Source organism: Priapulus caudatus, unplaced genomic scaffold (assembly GCF_000485595.1).
Source record: "Priapulus caudatus unplaced genomic scaffold, Priapulus_caudatus-5.0.1 Scaffold19, whole genome shotgun sequence".
In the NCBI taxonomy this organism is placed as follows: Eukaryota; Metazoa; Priapulida; class Priapulimorpha; order Priapulimorphida; family Priapulidae; genus Priapulus; species Priapulus caudatus.
The window spans coordinates 369,613-386,713 of NW_014577080.1; the positions used below are offsets into that span (position 1 = coordinate 369,613).

The following is a 17,101-nucleotide window of genomic DNA, read 5'->3' on the forward strand; positions in this document are numbered from 1 at the left end:
ACCCGACCACCCGACCACCCGAGAACCCGACCACCCGACCACCCGACAACCCGACCACCCGACCACCCGATGTGTAACTAGAGATGGATATGTAATCCGTATATACCTGGCCGTATTTGCACGTACCTTTCTCCATTCACTGCGAACCAATTCATTTAAGATTCCCATGGGTAATTTTTCATTCATGAGTTATGCAATTGCTGCTTATTGTATATTCCTTTTACCCGATCACTTATTTTCCGTAATGAATTTGATATGTGAATTTATTATCAGTGCTGTATCCTATGTTACTACCAACATCATGTCATGAAATTCTACCGTTATAAGTATCACAGCGAGTATATTGTAATCACATGCAGGTATTTATCATAGAGATGCATCAAACGCATTTTTTATGCTCAAGATAAACTTCACTTGCGTATATATTGTTTTATACGTAATAATATAAAGACAGTACGAGGCTCTGGACCTTATAGAAAGCGACGCATCTTGGCCCAGATATTAAGGAAATTTCTATTTAAATCAAGAAGTGGAGATTTTGTGCGTTTTAAGTGTGTTAAAAGAATCCGTCATATTAGATGGATGTTATATAAGAGTTTTACAGAGAATCATGTTCCATGGGAGCATATGTCCTATAAGAGTGCATCCGAGAGAAGAATGTTTTGTAGAAGAGCATATTAGCATATATTATATTCTAGAGGAACATCTCTCCCATGCAGGAGCTTGTAGTTGTTAATGAACATGTCGTATAGAGGAGCATGTTCCTTAGAAAAGCCCATTCTATGGAATCATACCATAGAAGTGCCTGTTCTAGAGATGTTTTAGACAACCGTGTCAAAGAATTAGAAGAAATCTCAGAGAAGAGTCACCGAGAAAGCTGCAGCAGAGGAGTGTGTTAAATGGAGAAGTGTGCTAGAGAGCAGTACGTACTGTTCTATAGATAGCGCTTCTAGAATGCGTCCGAAAAACTGCATTAACGGAGTGTGCCCCAGGGGATTATGCCATGAATCAAGGTAAAGTTAGATAATAGATTTATTGCATGGCTACAAAGTGGTACAAAACATGATATCAACAAGCGACAAAAAATAGAGGATGATGCATGATATTTACGATCACAGATTTATAGTACAGAAATAACCTCTTACAAAAAGTTAATACCTAATGAGAAAGCACGTTCGGCGCGTAATGGCCTGTTTTCAAGTTGGATGGCACAGAGTTGCATGAGAGATGCATTGATTATTTGTCAGCTAGGAGAGCAAGTACTTCTATCGCAAACTATATAACAAGACGTCGTTGAAGGTTGCCTAGTCCTCCAACCTATTGGTTTACACGTACGCTGTTGTAAAAATGAACTAGCAACGTACATAACGCAGAGCTACATTTGACGAGCGATTGCGTTTTTTTAATAAATCGTTCTCCGACGAGCAACTGATATTTTCCCCGGCGGGCTTGGCTAAGGCGTCCTTCAGGCGCATACTGCCCAACCCACAGACAGAACTCACGGATTATTGTAATAACAGCACTACGAGTCAGGCAAGGAAGCTATAACACGACTGTGTGGCATAAAACCCGAGGTACCGCAAAGCACAGGCGCGCAATTAAAGACTCGTGCGCATGCAGTCACAGAGTCAGGTCGGTGTTGCCACGAAGGCATTGGAATATCGGATGGGCTACCGACCGGGTTTGCCCATGCTCGTGCAGCCGAGCTACTTATGTGCATGTGTGTATGTGCACGGACGCGTGTATATACACGCACGCGTGTATGTGCACGCACGCGTGTATGTGCGCGCATGCATGTACATTAGTAGACCTGTCGAGCACTACCCTCGCTCCTAGTTGAGCTTCCCAGCTTCATTTACCTTGTTTATGAGTCGCCGATAGTTTATTGATGCAATGGTTTTTGTAGGATTTTTTGCACATCACATTCCTGATTAGACTTGTCAATTGATACTTCGATCAGATTGGGCTATCGTATTAACAGGAATTGCCAAGATGAACTTTGGTGGTTACAGCTAGCACGTTGGGGCGCTGGTTGCAGTTGTATGTAACTGGGTGATGTACTGTGAACCCATTGTTCCAAGGTGCCATCGCCTCCGTGTGTACACGATTCAGTCGCGGCGTTTCCTTACACCGAAATTCAATTCAGAAATGGTTAAAGTTCACAAGAAGGAAAATAAGAGCATATAAATTAATTATATTGGTGGGATCATCTGGAAAAGATGTCCTAGGGATGGAGTATATATACCTTGTAGCAGCATATATCCCTGAGAATCATGACCTGTAGGGGTATATCCTAGACCTAGAGGAATAGTCCTAGTGGGGCGTGTCACCGTGAGTACGCCCTAATGTCGACAGGAATCCACTTTATTAATGAGATAATAATACGGCATGTCCCCTACTCATATCGTGTAGAGTCAGAGCTCTGCTATTTATGTTTTCCCAGCTAGCAGCATGCATACATAATAACACGTCTGAAAGATCGCTCCCCCGGTGTTAAACGCACACCAAGGGTTAGATATCTCTTGCACATCCATCTTAACCCTCCTATCTGACATATTCATCTGCCAACGATAAATGAAAGAGCCCATTATATATTTACCAGAGCTGCTGCGGGTATGATGACATGTCTTACAAGACTGCTTGGGCTTGCCTTCATTTTCCGAAGTCCCCCAAGAGACTTGCTCACTGAATAAACACTCAATCTGCATTGCAACGTTTTCTTCCACTCAATCAGCTCCAGAAATGGTAATAATTTTGATACGTGGCTAGCCTAGCAGCTTCTTGCCTCGTGTTCCCAGCGTCGTTATGCGACGCGCCCAACTTTTTGCGCCATTTAACATGTGAGTGAACATGTAAAATTGCAATCGTTTTACCGACGAAGGAAATACAAACGGTGTAACTTTGAAATTTCTGTACCTTAGGTGAATTGTTTTTCTTCACAACTGAAAAGGGTAATCTATGTGGCTGCATATATAATATATAATATAGTATATATATTATTATATATATAATAATATAGCACATTTATATTATTTTCTACTGTAAAACACAATTATATCGAAACACATAAATTGGGTATTTTTTATTTAACGCAACGTTAGCTGTTTGTATGAATGTAAGGTCACTTTAGGTCAATTAGCTGGCACCTATATTGCTAGCTGTTGTAGATATACCATTATACGCCCTACGTATTTCATGCCCTATCAGCTATCCAACTAAGAAAAATTATTTAAAGACAAATGCCGTAAGAAAAAATGATCCGACCATCCACCATTCGTATTAGGTGTCACAAAAGCCACATCACGTCTCCAAAAACTTCGTTGAACAGCTGACATAACCGGATTTGGAATCAGAAAAAAACGAGCTTATATACGTGTTCCTGTAGCTAAATCGCCAGTTGACAGCGAGAGAAAACGCACAGTCAGCGTGATCTGATTAACTAAGCGTAAAGTGTACGTTCTGATTCACGCACTAGCGGAGATGCGTGAGCGTTCTCCGAATGCTGTCCCACTAGGGATGAAGTTTTTGTATAAAACTTGTCAACGGAGTTAGTTCCCAACGGTTGACTCTAAGTTAGACCGCCAAATATTCAAGGTGCGACAGCGCGCGAGCGACTGAATGCGATTCGAAAAAAATGTCCAAACCATAAACGACAAGTATTTACACCTCGTTTAAGAATGAATGTTCTGAGCAAATGAAAAACGCTGTGATGCAATAAAACGTCTGCAGTTCGATCTGGCGTGTGCCTCGATCGCATGGGCAGTAAAATTTTCGGCGATGCTCTGCGTCTGGCTATATATTGCCTTGCCAGTCAACAATGATTGAAGACATTTCGTAGATAATAATTATACATTCTATTTACACTATAATTATTCATCTATACTAGTAGGAATATGTCTGTCCTTCAAATTGAATGTCTATGTCAATGTCAATGTCAATGTCAATTTCAATGTTAATTGAGAGTGTGACTGTAGGTCGATTATGACAGCAACGCGTCATCATCATATCAAGCGATACATGGCTAATCACGTCGTCGCGAGGAATCGAGAAATATATGTAAATTTCTTGGCACTGTAACGTCGCGTGAAGTAATTGTTGTCGCATATATAGAGAATGATTATTTGCTCTAGTTGTCCAACCAGGGGCTTGTGTAAACGAGATGCTATGTGGCAGTGGCCGGAAAGAACGGCGAGTGTACTGATGCGTGTAATAAAAAAAACACGAAACGTCAGCGTTCTTGCTCATCTCTTAGATTGCCTATTACTTCACATAACGAGGGTGATGTGGGTAATGAAATTAGGTTGGCAGCAATATCGTAATGGGGAAAGTCTAGGAAGCGTAATTGTCTAGGAGTATCCGTTAAACAAAAAAGACCAAATGAAGCTAAATAATTGCCTATAAATAGGACTCTTGCTATTCAGGGAACTATATAATTAATGACACGGACAGTTCAAATGTTGTTTTTTATTTAACATTTACCGCATTATTTTTAAATAGTTTAATTGCAATCGGTGGGAGCCGTATGAGCTAGTTCATCTCATACTGTACATCTATTCATAAACTCTTGCATAGAAGTACGTAGCATTTATAACACTGAAGTCGCCGTTTCCCGCAATATCTAGGAGCCTCATTGACGAATTAGTCTACGTTATGTTTACAATCTGGATTTGTGCGTAGTAGTAATCTTTTTCGACTAACGTACGTAGGTCCTGATGATTAAGTTTATAAGTACCTTCATTTGTATTCAGTATATAGTTTGACATCGGGCCAGGATGGTGGTGCCGTTACAATGAGCTAAGGTTTATGTTTAGTTTAGTATAACAACATATTTTTCAACATATATTTTGCGATGCGATCATTGGACTGTGGTTGGGGTTAGAGGGATCCTCTCTAGGTTGCATGTTTTAATTTGTTATTTTTTTAAATGTTTTTATTTGCTTTAAACCCGCCGTATTATTACATAATATACAGTTAGAGGTCCGACGTTAAACTTCGCGTGAGGAAAAAAGTCTATGATGTATTCAGATTCAATGCGTTAACTCATCTCCACTGAATCTAATGTGAAATCTTTTCAAATTTAAAATCGTAGCATTGTATGTAGAGCTCCTATGGGAATATTTCTTAGTAATCGCTTGCTGGCATGCCTAAGCCTATACCTTGTCTGAATCGCCTGGCAATGGGTTCTTTTCCATTCAGTCATATCATCGCAGAGATAACTGCAACCGATCAGTAATACATCTGGTTCAAGCCAATATCATATCTTGAATTGGGGTTCATATGGATATATGGAGTTTTGCGTGCATGGGAAATTGGCTGGGCAACGTCGTTAACTGGGAGATGCTCGAAGCGTTATTCAATTACAAGAAATCACCTCCTTTGATTGCGGGCGGAGTCAACTTGCCTATATAGAGCGCAAAGCATCGCGGTCCGCTGTTATCATATTCTGACGTCACTTCTGCTGGCGTCACTTCCCCTGTCGGAACTTAATTAAATTCGTGAGTGGGGTCTCTACATAAAGGCATTCTAGCAGTGTGTGTAGAGTATGGGGGCGCTAGCGGTTATGAACTGTGCATGGTTTCACGCGGTCTGCATCCGTCAACACGTGCTGTCAGTTTGACTTAAAGTTGGCACCTTATGCGGACTACTGCGGGTAATATAATTTAAAAATACCTCTTTGATGGAAATTAGATTTCTGTAAATTGCCTATTTATGGGCAGAGAAATCAATATAGAGTGTGCAAAAACGTTTCGCACTTACATGCGATGTCTTTTAAGTTAGATGAAATGGTAATGGCGGTTCATCGAACTATTCACAGTGTTGGTGGCAGTCCATGAAGCCGCGGTAAAACGACACATGGCTGACAGCCAGCACGTTCTAGTGGTACGGTGCAGTTTATTGTGTTACGGGTGCGATCTGCTGTGATAAATCTAAACCGCTAAAGCAAAATGATTCCGTACATTCCTCGCACGCTAAACGCGTTGAAGCACTGCGATTTTTAGTTAAGTTCATCTCTGATTGCTAATGTACGCTCTGTTATGCGCTTATGCGAATACCAGATGTACGTTCGTGCACGAATGATAGACGTTCTGCTGTAGGGAGAGAAGACGAGCGTAGGTGAGTAGACAGTTTGCCAGGAGAGATTATATGTTGTACTGTATGCGTTTCTCTTTTCTTATTAGCGCGCAAAATTGCAAGAGACTAAAGTCGAATGGCTTCTGACGAAGAAATGCCGTATAATTTTATGATAATAAAAGACTCTTTGTAGACATGTAGTTTCTGCTTTGACTGCACAGAGGTACTCTTTATAGTGCACTGATCCTCTAGCAGTTGGAAGTAAATGGGAAAGCGACTGCAATCTGGATCTGCGATCGCGGACAAAAAGCCACTGTTTGCGGCAAAGTGCACGCTGCGTGGGTGCATGTAGCTGATGCAGTTTGTTTAGGCAGACCCCTGAACAATGTTCACGTACGTCTCTGTGATCACAGTTACCGTACATAAGGCGCGAGTTAGTTTCTATTTCACGTTTAGATAAGTGGGACTTTGTATGAAATTGCAGCTTAGGTGCGTAACTTGGTAATGAGTACGTTGCATTCACCTAACGAAATGTGCAGTGATTTGGTGACGCAAGTGTATTTTTTTTATATGAGCAACCATGTAGAACATATCGCATATATCATATGCCCTCTTGCACAATGTGAACGATGCTAAAATGTTAAGGGTTGCTAGAACTGCGTCATTTTGGGCAATGGGATAGCAAACATCGCGAATGCATTCCCGGTGCGAACTGTTCTCGTGTATATATCCCGCAGTGTTTCAAGCCAACATAATTATTATGTACTAATAATTGTAAACGCTATCACACTCTGCATGACGTTTCGGTTTGTCACGAGTGATAATGCACTGCATTTTTAAGAGCGCTTCAAAGTAGCAAGTGATTGATTTTAAAACTATCGTTTTTCCTTGTCAATTACATGCTTGTTTTTTTTCTTTGTGAGCCATATTGCATATGTGAAGCGACAGATGATTGTGTGGATATTCTAGATGCTGCATACATATATAATATCAAGAGCGTATAAAGAAGGATCCTTCTTTATACGCTCTTGATAATAATTATTCAGAAATGCTCAGAAATCTCGTGGCGTGTCACCCACGCGGCGCTTTACATTTTAAGCCGCGTGATTGTTGAGATATCGCGTTCAGAGATGATGTACCTTTTTACATCAAAGTCGAATTAATTTCGTAATATTATCACACCGATTTTCCCGCAGCACTTGCCGGCAATAAACCGCAGAGCATTAACATGCACTCCAGGTTTTTGCCATTATAATTCCTAGTATAGAGTTATATAATGAGTCACGGGATTGTTTGCAGAGGAGCTAGAAGCTTGCCACATTAAGATCACTTATTTATTAAATTTGAAAATTACACACAATTTAAGTGCGGCTTCGTTCATACTTTGAACATAATTAACCATTCCGGCTTGGCATCAAGAGATATCGACCAGTGATGAATTTTTTTTTCAGAGGATATAACCTGGAAAATGTCCAATTCAGTTCTGTGGTCTTGATAAAAAACGAAAAATATGGGTAGCTTGCTACAATTAAAATTGGCAGGATTTAAAATGTTCTTCCTTCTGTCCCTATAACCGTATAACACGAAGGCATATTTCTCTATTATTCTATATTTCTATAATAATATATAGCTATATCTCTATATATTTATATACCTATATATCTATATATCTATATATTATATATCTATATATTATATATCTATATATATAGCTATAGTATATTTCTATATTAAGCTTACATTTCTCTAGTGTATATACAATATATTTTATTTTATTTTATTTTATAATTTACGTTTATGTATAAACTTATATATGTACATATAATCAAGAGTGTAAAAAGAAGGAGAGCGTACAACGGTGAAATGCTGAAACGATGTTGCAGTATTAGTCGAATTAATAAACTTTCCCCGTTTTATTTTGACGATTCTTTGCAGTATTGGAGCATTCTTAGCACTGTCTCTCGCTTTGTGACCAGTGTGTTGCTTCCGGTCGCCGCTGTTTAGCGCCATGGTAGCGCGGACTTACGTCAGTACTAGTAGGTCTCAGGGGAGAGATAGTGAATGTAGAAATAAGTTGTGGATATAGAAATCAGTTAACCCTAACCCTAACCTTAACCCTAACCCTAACCCTAATCCTAACCTTATCTCTAATTCTAAAATAAAACAAAATTAGCCAAAAATAATAAATAATAAAATAAATAAGAGACAAAATTAGCCAATCAGAGCCGTCCCCTAGCGGATCACTATCTCTCCCTTGTGCAAAATTCCGTCGGTACTGCAGAGTTTACTATACATCCAGCGTGAGGTGGGCGTGAGGTGGGCGTCATCACTATATGGCAATCAATAACTAACGTCATTTATTCCATTTGTCAATCATTGACGGAAACACGCGAGGTTTCTCGAAGTTATCTCAAAGCGAGAGACAGTCGCTGTCAGCAGGTATCTCGAGTCGGTTTTCGGCGAAAATACCAGATGTTCACCGCTCATTATCTCAGCGTAGGGGCATCGTAGGGACATGCGGTTTGTTTTATATTAACAATGTAGCTAGGACAGCTTATCAATAATACTGCAAAGAATCGTCAAAATAAAACAGGGGAAAGTTTATTAATTCGACTAATACTGCAACATGGTTTCAGCATTTCACCGTTGTAAGCTCTCCTTCTTTATACGCTCTTGATATAATGTATATATATCGCATGGTTATATCGTTTATATATATATACCGTAAATAGCTAAAGTCTAGTTGTTTTCCACATGTCTTATGACACAACTTTTTTTCAAATTTGATTTGCCTTATAGCATATGTTTATAAAATCCACCCACTTGATTAGGTTTTCTTCGGGAGGCGGGGTGCTAGTGCGCTCTGATTCGCAACAAAGACACTAATACGGTCAATGACTTAGTATTGTCGTGCTTCGAGGTTATGTTTTATTTCCAGGCGTGTTGTGTGTGCCAGAGTGTGTTCTCATATCGATTTATTTCACTGCGCTGTAGAATAGCATCCGCACAATGTGTGAACTGTGGGATGATTGCGTCTCACGGGACCTAAGAGCCTGCCTGTTCATTGTCAGTCCGCGTCTACTGCAGTTATTTATATTATATATATATATATATATATAGAGAGAGAGAGAGAGAGAGAGAGAGAGAGAGAGAGAGAGAGAGAGAGAGAGATGAGCCTGGCCGTTATTTGTATCACGGTAAACTGGAATAACCACGAGTCCGGCGGTTGTGAAGCCAAAGTGTCGTGCTGTCATCATGCGTCGTTCGTAACTAAAAGTTCGGGTTCTTTTCTGTTTTAGATGCAGTCATCGGCATCTGACGGTATTCATTCCACTCTTGTACGGCGATCGCCCCCTGTTGGCGTTCACCGCTACATAGGTAGCAGCAGCACGAGGAATTGCGTCCCTAATGTCCCCTTCTTATGACCACAGTGTCTTCATTATTCATGGCTGTCTTTTCCAATTTGCTTCCGAAATTTCCCAGGCAATTTAGGCGCGCACGAGGGATCTTTAGCTTCTTTATTGTAGTACGTACGACCATCGCTGGGTCGGAACATTTTTCTGATATATCCGCAGAGAATGGCTCATATCTCACTTGATCCACGCCAGCGGCAATGATGGGAGCGCATAGCTACGCAAACATATTACACAAATTGAATCTCTCTATGCAAATTAATTGTCGCTGCGTACGACAAAGTAAGTAAGAAGCAGCACCTGGCTTATAGTGTATACGGGGTAAGGTTAGTGTGACGCTAGCAGGGTGCGAAATTAACGGGAGTCCGGAGTCAAATACTCCCTGATTTACTGTCGGACTCCCTGATTTGACATATATGCAGGAGTCCGTATGACTCTCTGAAAATTCTGCCATACTAACTAGTTCGTTCCAGAGCACGGCCTCGCAGAATTACTGTACGTTTTTCAGCAAATGTCCAAAGAAAATTTGGCAGACATGCAACCGCATGAATCTTTAAAATATGCACATGCGTTATTGTTAATATCTTTAATTTTGAACTTCAGACTGCGGACTCCGTCATTTTGCTGCGGACTCCCTCTTTTTGTGGGTATAGGTTGTAGGTTTCCGTTGGACTCCCGTGTTTAAAAGTTAATTTCTACCCCTGCGCTAAAGATGAGAGAAGGTGAGCGATGCTGCTCGTGTGGGAAAGCTGATACGTTTGCATCGCCTCAGTCTTCGTCGTTTCGATCTCGCGCGCGTGTGTCTCGTCATCTCGTCTTGGCAACGAGAAATTAATGAGCCTGACGAAGGTAGGCGTGAGTAGAAGGTAGCTATAGCGAGCTATACACGCGTGCGGACGGTCTGGCTGCTCGCTGGTTACCTCGCGAGGTAATGTTTTCATCGGCGTGTGTTTGAGTGTTGGTTTGTGGGTTTGTTAACATGCACGTTTCAGTTCACTTCCGCTAGGTGTGCTGGCTGTAGACTTACAAACACGCAACCACAGGCTAAGGGGCAACCACAGTCCTCCCCCACCTGCACGCTCGCACTAATTCCGGATCCAATTAATTATTTATTTAATTAATTAATTAATTAATTTTTCCACTTAATTAATTAATTAATTAATTAATAAAAATTTCACATTGAGAGAATTCAGCTGCCTTAGCGGAGGTCTGTGCTCTCCGAGTGCTCTAGTTTGCTCCATGCAATGATTCACCAGCCACGCGATTTCCCGGGTACATTCTGAACGCTTGCTTACTAAATACGTTTGCTCATTGTGTATAACTGTGTTATGTCACAATTTATTGTGTGACACGGAAATGCACTGTTTTATTCAATCGCCGCCTCCTGCTTTCATCCAGCGTTGCCCTTTCTTCGAGTATTGCTAGTTTGCTAACAAGGCTGGGGCATTTACTATGGAAGCCATGTAATACGTCATTTCCTTTCTTTCGTCTGCGTTTGAGGTTATGGCGCACATTGGCGTTGTAGTTTACAATCCTATTGTTGGCTCTAAAGGAACCTGATACCATTTCATGTCAAGTCGCACCACAGATGATGCGTGCTGTGAGATGTATGATGATCAAAAACGGGGACTCATTATTTCTGATGCTGTCGAGCGCTGCTGGCGCACACAGAAAGGCAACAAGACAACAAGATGTTTTTATGTGTGTGTGTGTGCGTGTGTGTGTGTGGTGTGTGTGTGTGTGTGTGTGTGTGTGTGTGTGTGTATGTGTGTGTGTGGTGTGTGCGCGCGGGGGGCGTGCGTGCGTGGGCGTGCGTGCGTGCGTGCGTGCGTGGGCGTGTGTGAGTGAGTGAGTGAGTGAGTGAGTGAGTGAGTGAGTGAGTGAGTGCGTACGTGCGTGCGTGCGTGCGGGCGGGCGTGCATGCGTGCATGCGTGCGTGCCTATTTGTGTCTACATACATGCCTGAATATCATTATGAATTTTCTGTCTCATTGTTGTAGGTCGCGTTCGAAGGGCGCCCCCTGCTGGTAGTCCGACTGTGCCAGGAATCGTTGGCGAGAGTGCAACACTGCCCTGTGTCGTTCACTTTCCAGGGAATGACAGAGTTGACTTCGTGGTACAGTGGGATAGGAAAGGGTAAGTATATATAGGTAGGATGTGAGGGTGGGTATAGGTGTGAGGGTGGGTAGAGTGGTTAGCACGTACTGCCAGCATATGACGGATACTATATGGATAAAGCTACAGTCGTTATTTAACAGCTTCACGCCATATAGAGCGTAGGATTACACTCGTGTGATCGATATACAGCTAATTGGTGACGCAAGTAGGATGATTCTTCACAATTCGCTACATGAGGAATCCGAGGTGAGACATATAATGATGAGCCAGCTTACACGCAATCTGAACATTGCATGACAGCAGGTGCATGCGGATGCAAACGCAGCCAATGAAGAAAATGTGATGTCTGCATACACGATCAGTACAGGTCACGAGGTTTGAACGAAGAGTAGTCATTATTGTGTTTACAACTGAATTATTCGTACATAAATATAGAACCTACAAAACTAAAGTATCTAACCATAATCAAAGGGATTCCGTCAACAACACATGCCTATATAGTAAAATCAACTATGCGCTGGTTGCACGTCCTATGTTCCTATATTATCACTCGTATATCCTAATCAATGTCTGTGGAAATAACCATGTCGCTATAGCATTAGCAGGCAGGCATAACACCTATATCAATTTACTTCTTTCGTTTCTCATGTTTGCAGTGTGCAGAACTGTGTTGTGTAGCAGAGAATGTGTATATTCAAGCATAATTCTCTCACCTTGGATAAGGAATTTATTTTCTTGGCAATTATCATCGCGCAATTTGCGATCGACAAGCCAGCGAAATAGCCATTCATATTTCGCCAGAAATTATTTATATATACTGGACGATGATTGATTCTGAATAATGTATAGAAACTTGCACTCGTTTGCAAACATACCCCCGTGCACGTGGCAGTGGTTCCATATCATGCAGAACGTTCACCTAATGATTCCGTTTCGTCTTCCGTTTTTTTCATTATCATACTATCAGGAGTAAGATAATATAGGCCTTATATTATAATATAATAATAATATAATATAATATATCTTACTCCTGATACTATGAGATGAGGCCTATGCCACTGGCGCTAGTACGTAGGTGCTATTTGCATGTCCGATTGTTTAAGCTGTCTTCAAGAAGTAAGAGCCGTACTTAAGATGGAAAAACCATGTAATGGGTTGTTTTGCAGAGTAACAGTAATTAGGAAAGGCATTTTCATGTTCATTTTTTCTAGTGGTGTAATTGAACTGTTAACTGACAGCGTAACAGATTTGCTAAAAACATCCTTTGTAATGTTGACTGCGTCTGTGTCAGAAACAGTCAAGGTCATAGGAAGTATAGGTACCGCGACCATAGAGGCATTTGCGGATTTATTTACCCGCACTAGCTCTTGCTGCTGAATCGTGGAATGAATGTGCCATGAACAGATAGGTGAGCTTTACACACTGAGGCTATAGTATGCAGGGTTAGGTTTAGAAAGGTTTTAGAAGTTTTAGGTTAGTATAGGCAAGGTACTCTATTGAATCTTAGGAAATAACTTAACAACCGGTCACGGAGTTGGTTTAACTGTTAGGACTCGACAGTGACACAAGGAAATTGGCCTAGAATTATTTGTTCGTAGCTCAATTTTTGATCTTGTTCGGTATTCGGGTCTACATGATTGTTAAAGGTGTCTGAAGAATGTTATGCTGGGCTTTGTGATTAAGATGTCTTGGCCGCAGGAGTAAACAAATTAATGCGTACAGCAGTATCAGACTGGTAAAAAGAAATCAACTTTAATTATTTGTGTAAGTGCTAATCAAACTAGTCATACCATATATAGTAAATCACTGCTAATTAAAAACAACCGATAATAGCAAGGTGTTTAGAGCACGCCTATTCTTTGCCTATAGCCTATTGCCTATAGCCTATAGCCTATAGTCTATAGCCTATAGCCTATTGCCTATTCTTTGCCTATATTTGCGCTATTCAAAATTATGTCAGGATGGGGATACTTAAATTTCAGTATCCCGCAGGGAAATCCTTTTTTTATTGCTAGTTTCTCATATATCCCCCATGCATTCATGTATTAGCAACATAAAGTACAAATTTTTGTTTTTATTATATATATACATATATCATGATATTGACTGTGCGATCTCGACTTTAACAGAAATTTATGCGAAGTTTGCCTCAGCTAGAAATTTACAGCCAGTACAGACAGTAGCTCACTGTTTGTGATTTTTACAATTACGATTTTTACTAATTGGATTTTACAACGTGCAGGTCCGAGACATATATATAGAAATCAGATTCATAAGTTCAACTAACGGACATATAAGGATATTCATCGTGCAGAATTACTTGTAAAGTACACATTGGGCAATAAAACCCCGAAAGCCATAATTTAACTGCAAATAGCGCTGAAAGCTAAAAAAAAAAAAAAAGTGTTCTGGTGGTATCCCAAGCCCAGTTTTATCAAGTTAAATCCAGGTTTAACTGATAATATGAATATGATATAGTTTACGATTCCTATGTTAAGGGGGTTGTACTACGTTACATTCGATCACTCGCTTCCTCGCCATCTTGGTTATCTAAAAGTTTTTCTTGCCTTCTGCAGATGTTATGAGCAAGTGAACCACTTTAAGTATAGCACAACTGCCTGTATAGTAATTTTTACGTGGCCTTATGGAATATTTTATGGACGTGCTGTAAGAAACTTCTATGTTCCTATTATGAGCCATTGGTCTGTGGGTTCTGCAGAAAATTTAGAATTTTTACTGTTTCGATTATATATATTTACAGCCGTTAGTAAATTCGTTGCCAATACATATCTCACTCATGCATCAGATGTTCATAAATGTCATATCCATTGGGAATATTTCAAAGCTGCACTTCTGCACACAACAATTTCTACACACGGATAGACTCTGTACATTTCTAGGCCATAAGATGGGGTTGCAAATATACTCCTTAGCCACCTCACACACACACACACACACACACACACACACACACACACACACACACACACACACACACACACACACACACACACACACACACACACACACACACACACACACACCACACACACACAACACACCACAAACACACCACCACACACAATCGCACACCACACGCGCGCGCGCACGACACACACAGACACACACACACACACACACCACACACACACACCACACCACACACAACGCACCGCACACCCGCACGACACAACAATACACAGGACACACACACATACAGACACAAACACTCACACGCGCGGGCACCTACACGCACACACCACCACCCACACATATCACACACACAAAACACACACACACACACACACACACACACACACACACACACACACACACACACACACCAATACACGTCACTGCAGTGTACCATTGTTTCACTGCTGACAGGTTTGAGAAGCCAGTCTACATCATTCTGCCACCGTACGTGCCGCACGAACACCAGGACTACATCGATCGCTTGAGCCTGGTGGATGATGCTTCGCTAAGAATTGCTAACCTCAGGATCGAGGACGAGGTAGCGTATTTAGCAGTTGCGAATTCCCTTGCCGAGACGCTGCGAGCAAAGCCTGCACCATCAGCGCACCTATATAAAAGAAATTGGGACAGTTTAGATGAGATCTGTGCGCGCCACTGCGGAATGATTATTATGCTGTGGAAGGTGACCCGAATGGCCGCGTGCAGCTCATAATGTGACAGGCTGCAGTGATATCTGCTGAAACTGAATGCCTTAGCTAGGCGAGAGAATCGTGAGCATTGAACAATTATTGAATGGATCGTGCGCTAAGGCAGTGCACCGGTTAAAAACATGCAGGATAGGCTCTTACTCCCAGCGCTTTGTATCGGACGTATAGACATCTAGACTCACAACCCTTTACACTGTCTCCAAGCTTGTAATTTCCAAGCGTTTACGCGTATATTGATGCATGATTTTACGCGTGTGATATTAGTAAACTGCGTTATTTGCATGCGTGGACACATTCAACCAGTTGTTGTTTTATTTACTGCAGGGATGGTATGAGTGCAAAGTAGAGTTCTTCAACAAGCCAGACAGAACTGACACAGGAAATGGGACATGGGTCTTCCTAGAAGTACACGGTAATAAAATTATGACTACATACTTACTCTTCATGTATAATCCGGTGAGAATGCCTCCACACCTATAGCGAACAGTTTCATTTTATCAGGATTTTATATTGTTTAGGTTCAGCACTTTCTAAAGGTAAAAAATTATATATGCATTTTCTTGCAGGTCAGTAAATTCCCCTTCAAATCCCTGACGGAAATAATGCCGACTTGAACATTGCTCGTTATTTATTATCGATACTATCATCGCATATCATCGCCACTCACTAGCTTATATATCGAACCCCAATCATTGCCTGCTGCATCTAAACAAATATCTACGATAAAACTATTGCTGAATTATTTATTTCCTGGGATTATGCACAGCGAACACGAATTGCATTTATTTTTGTTTCCTTTTTAAACATAACCCGAGAAGAGCTATGTTATACAGTGGCCAAAGTTACGATAACGTGGACCTGGCGTAAGCAAACGAGGTTAGCTAGGAAAATTCTTACGGTCTTGGCTTAGGGAGTCAGGTATTGCATATCGCGTGGTTGATATCACGAATTGGGTAAAGGTTAAGGTAAAGGTAAAGGTAAAGGTAAAGGTTAAGCAGGATATGAGAAAGCAGCGCTGATATGTACTAGAAGTAGTGGATCGATGCAATAAAAAATCTATGGAAGTACAACGGGAGGGATATATGATGGAAGGATATGAGAAATGCTTACTATATGTGGTGCACGGTAAACGTAATTGACTGCAGTCGAGATTCTGTATGTGCGAGTTCGTCGTATACGTGATGGATGACGTGGCAGTTGTATGAAACTGCTGGAGGAATGTTTGCGACTATCATTTCGCTTATGTAGAAAGGCATTCATAGAAACCTCATCGTCCGGGAAAAACTCATTTCGTTTTTACAGGGTGAGCGTGCATGTGCGCACGCGCGTGTACGTGTGCTATGCAATTTAAATCCCGTACCGCTGGCATAGTATGCTATGGTATAATAGAGACCGTATCTACCTGTTTTCCCCCTGCAGCGATGTATCTGATTAGTAGTTGCAGTGGAGTTTCCTTCTTGCACCCTCCTTTCTCCCTCCCACGCCCCCTCTTGAGCTCACTCAGTGGCCCCAGCTATACCTACCCCTTCTTCCACTCTCTGTCTCCGTGTCCTTCTGTCCCTTTCACCCCTATCTGTACGTATATATGCGTCGTGTGTGTGCATGTGTGTGTGTGCGAGTGTGTGTGTGCGTGCGTGCGTGCGTGCGTGCGTAGAAGCCCGCGCGTGTGTATATAGGTGTGTGCGTGCGTGTGTGCGTGCGTGTGTGTGTGCGTGTGTGTGTGTGTATGCGTGTCCGCGTGTGCGCGTGCGTGTGTGTGTGTGTGTGTGTGTGTGTGTGTGTGTGTGTGTGTGTGTGTGTGTGTGCGCGCGCGCG

The 17,101-nt window shown here is 41.5% G+C and overlaps 1 protein-coding gene across 2 annotated transcripts in view; it reads left to right on the forward strand.

Moving 5' to 3' along the window:
* LOC106811622 (protein turtle homolog A-like) overlaps positions 1-17,101 on the forward strand; it is a 138,482-nt gene that overhangs the window by 84,406 nt on the left and 36,975 nt on the right. For both annotated transcript variants that reach the window (XM_014815326.1, XM_014815332.1), the window contains exons 3-5: positions 11,486-11,621; positions 14,991-15,117; positions 15,611-15,698. In XM_014815326.1, coding sequence (XP_014670812.1) covers positions 11,486-11,621; positions 14,991-15,117; positions 15,611-15,698 — 351 coding nt within the window. The remainder of the gene's footprint in view (positions 1-11,485; positions 11,622-14,990; positions 15,118-15,610; positions 15,699-17,101) is intronic.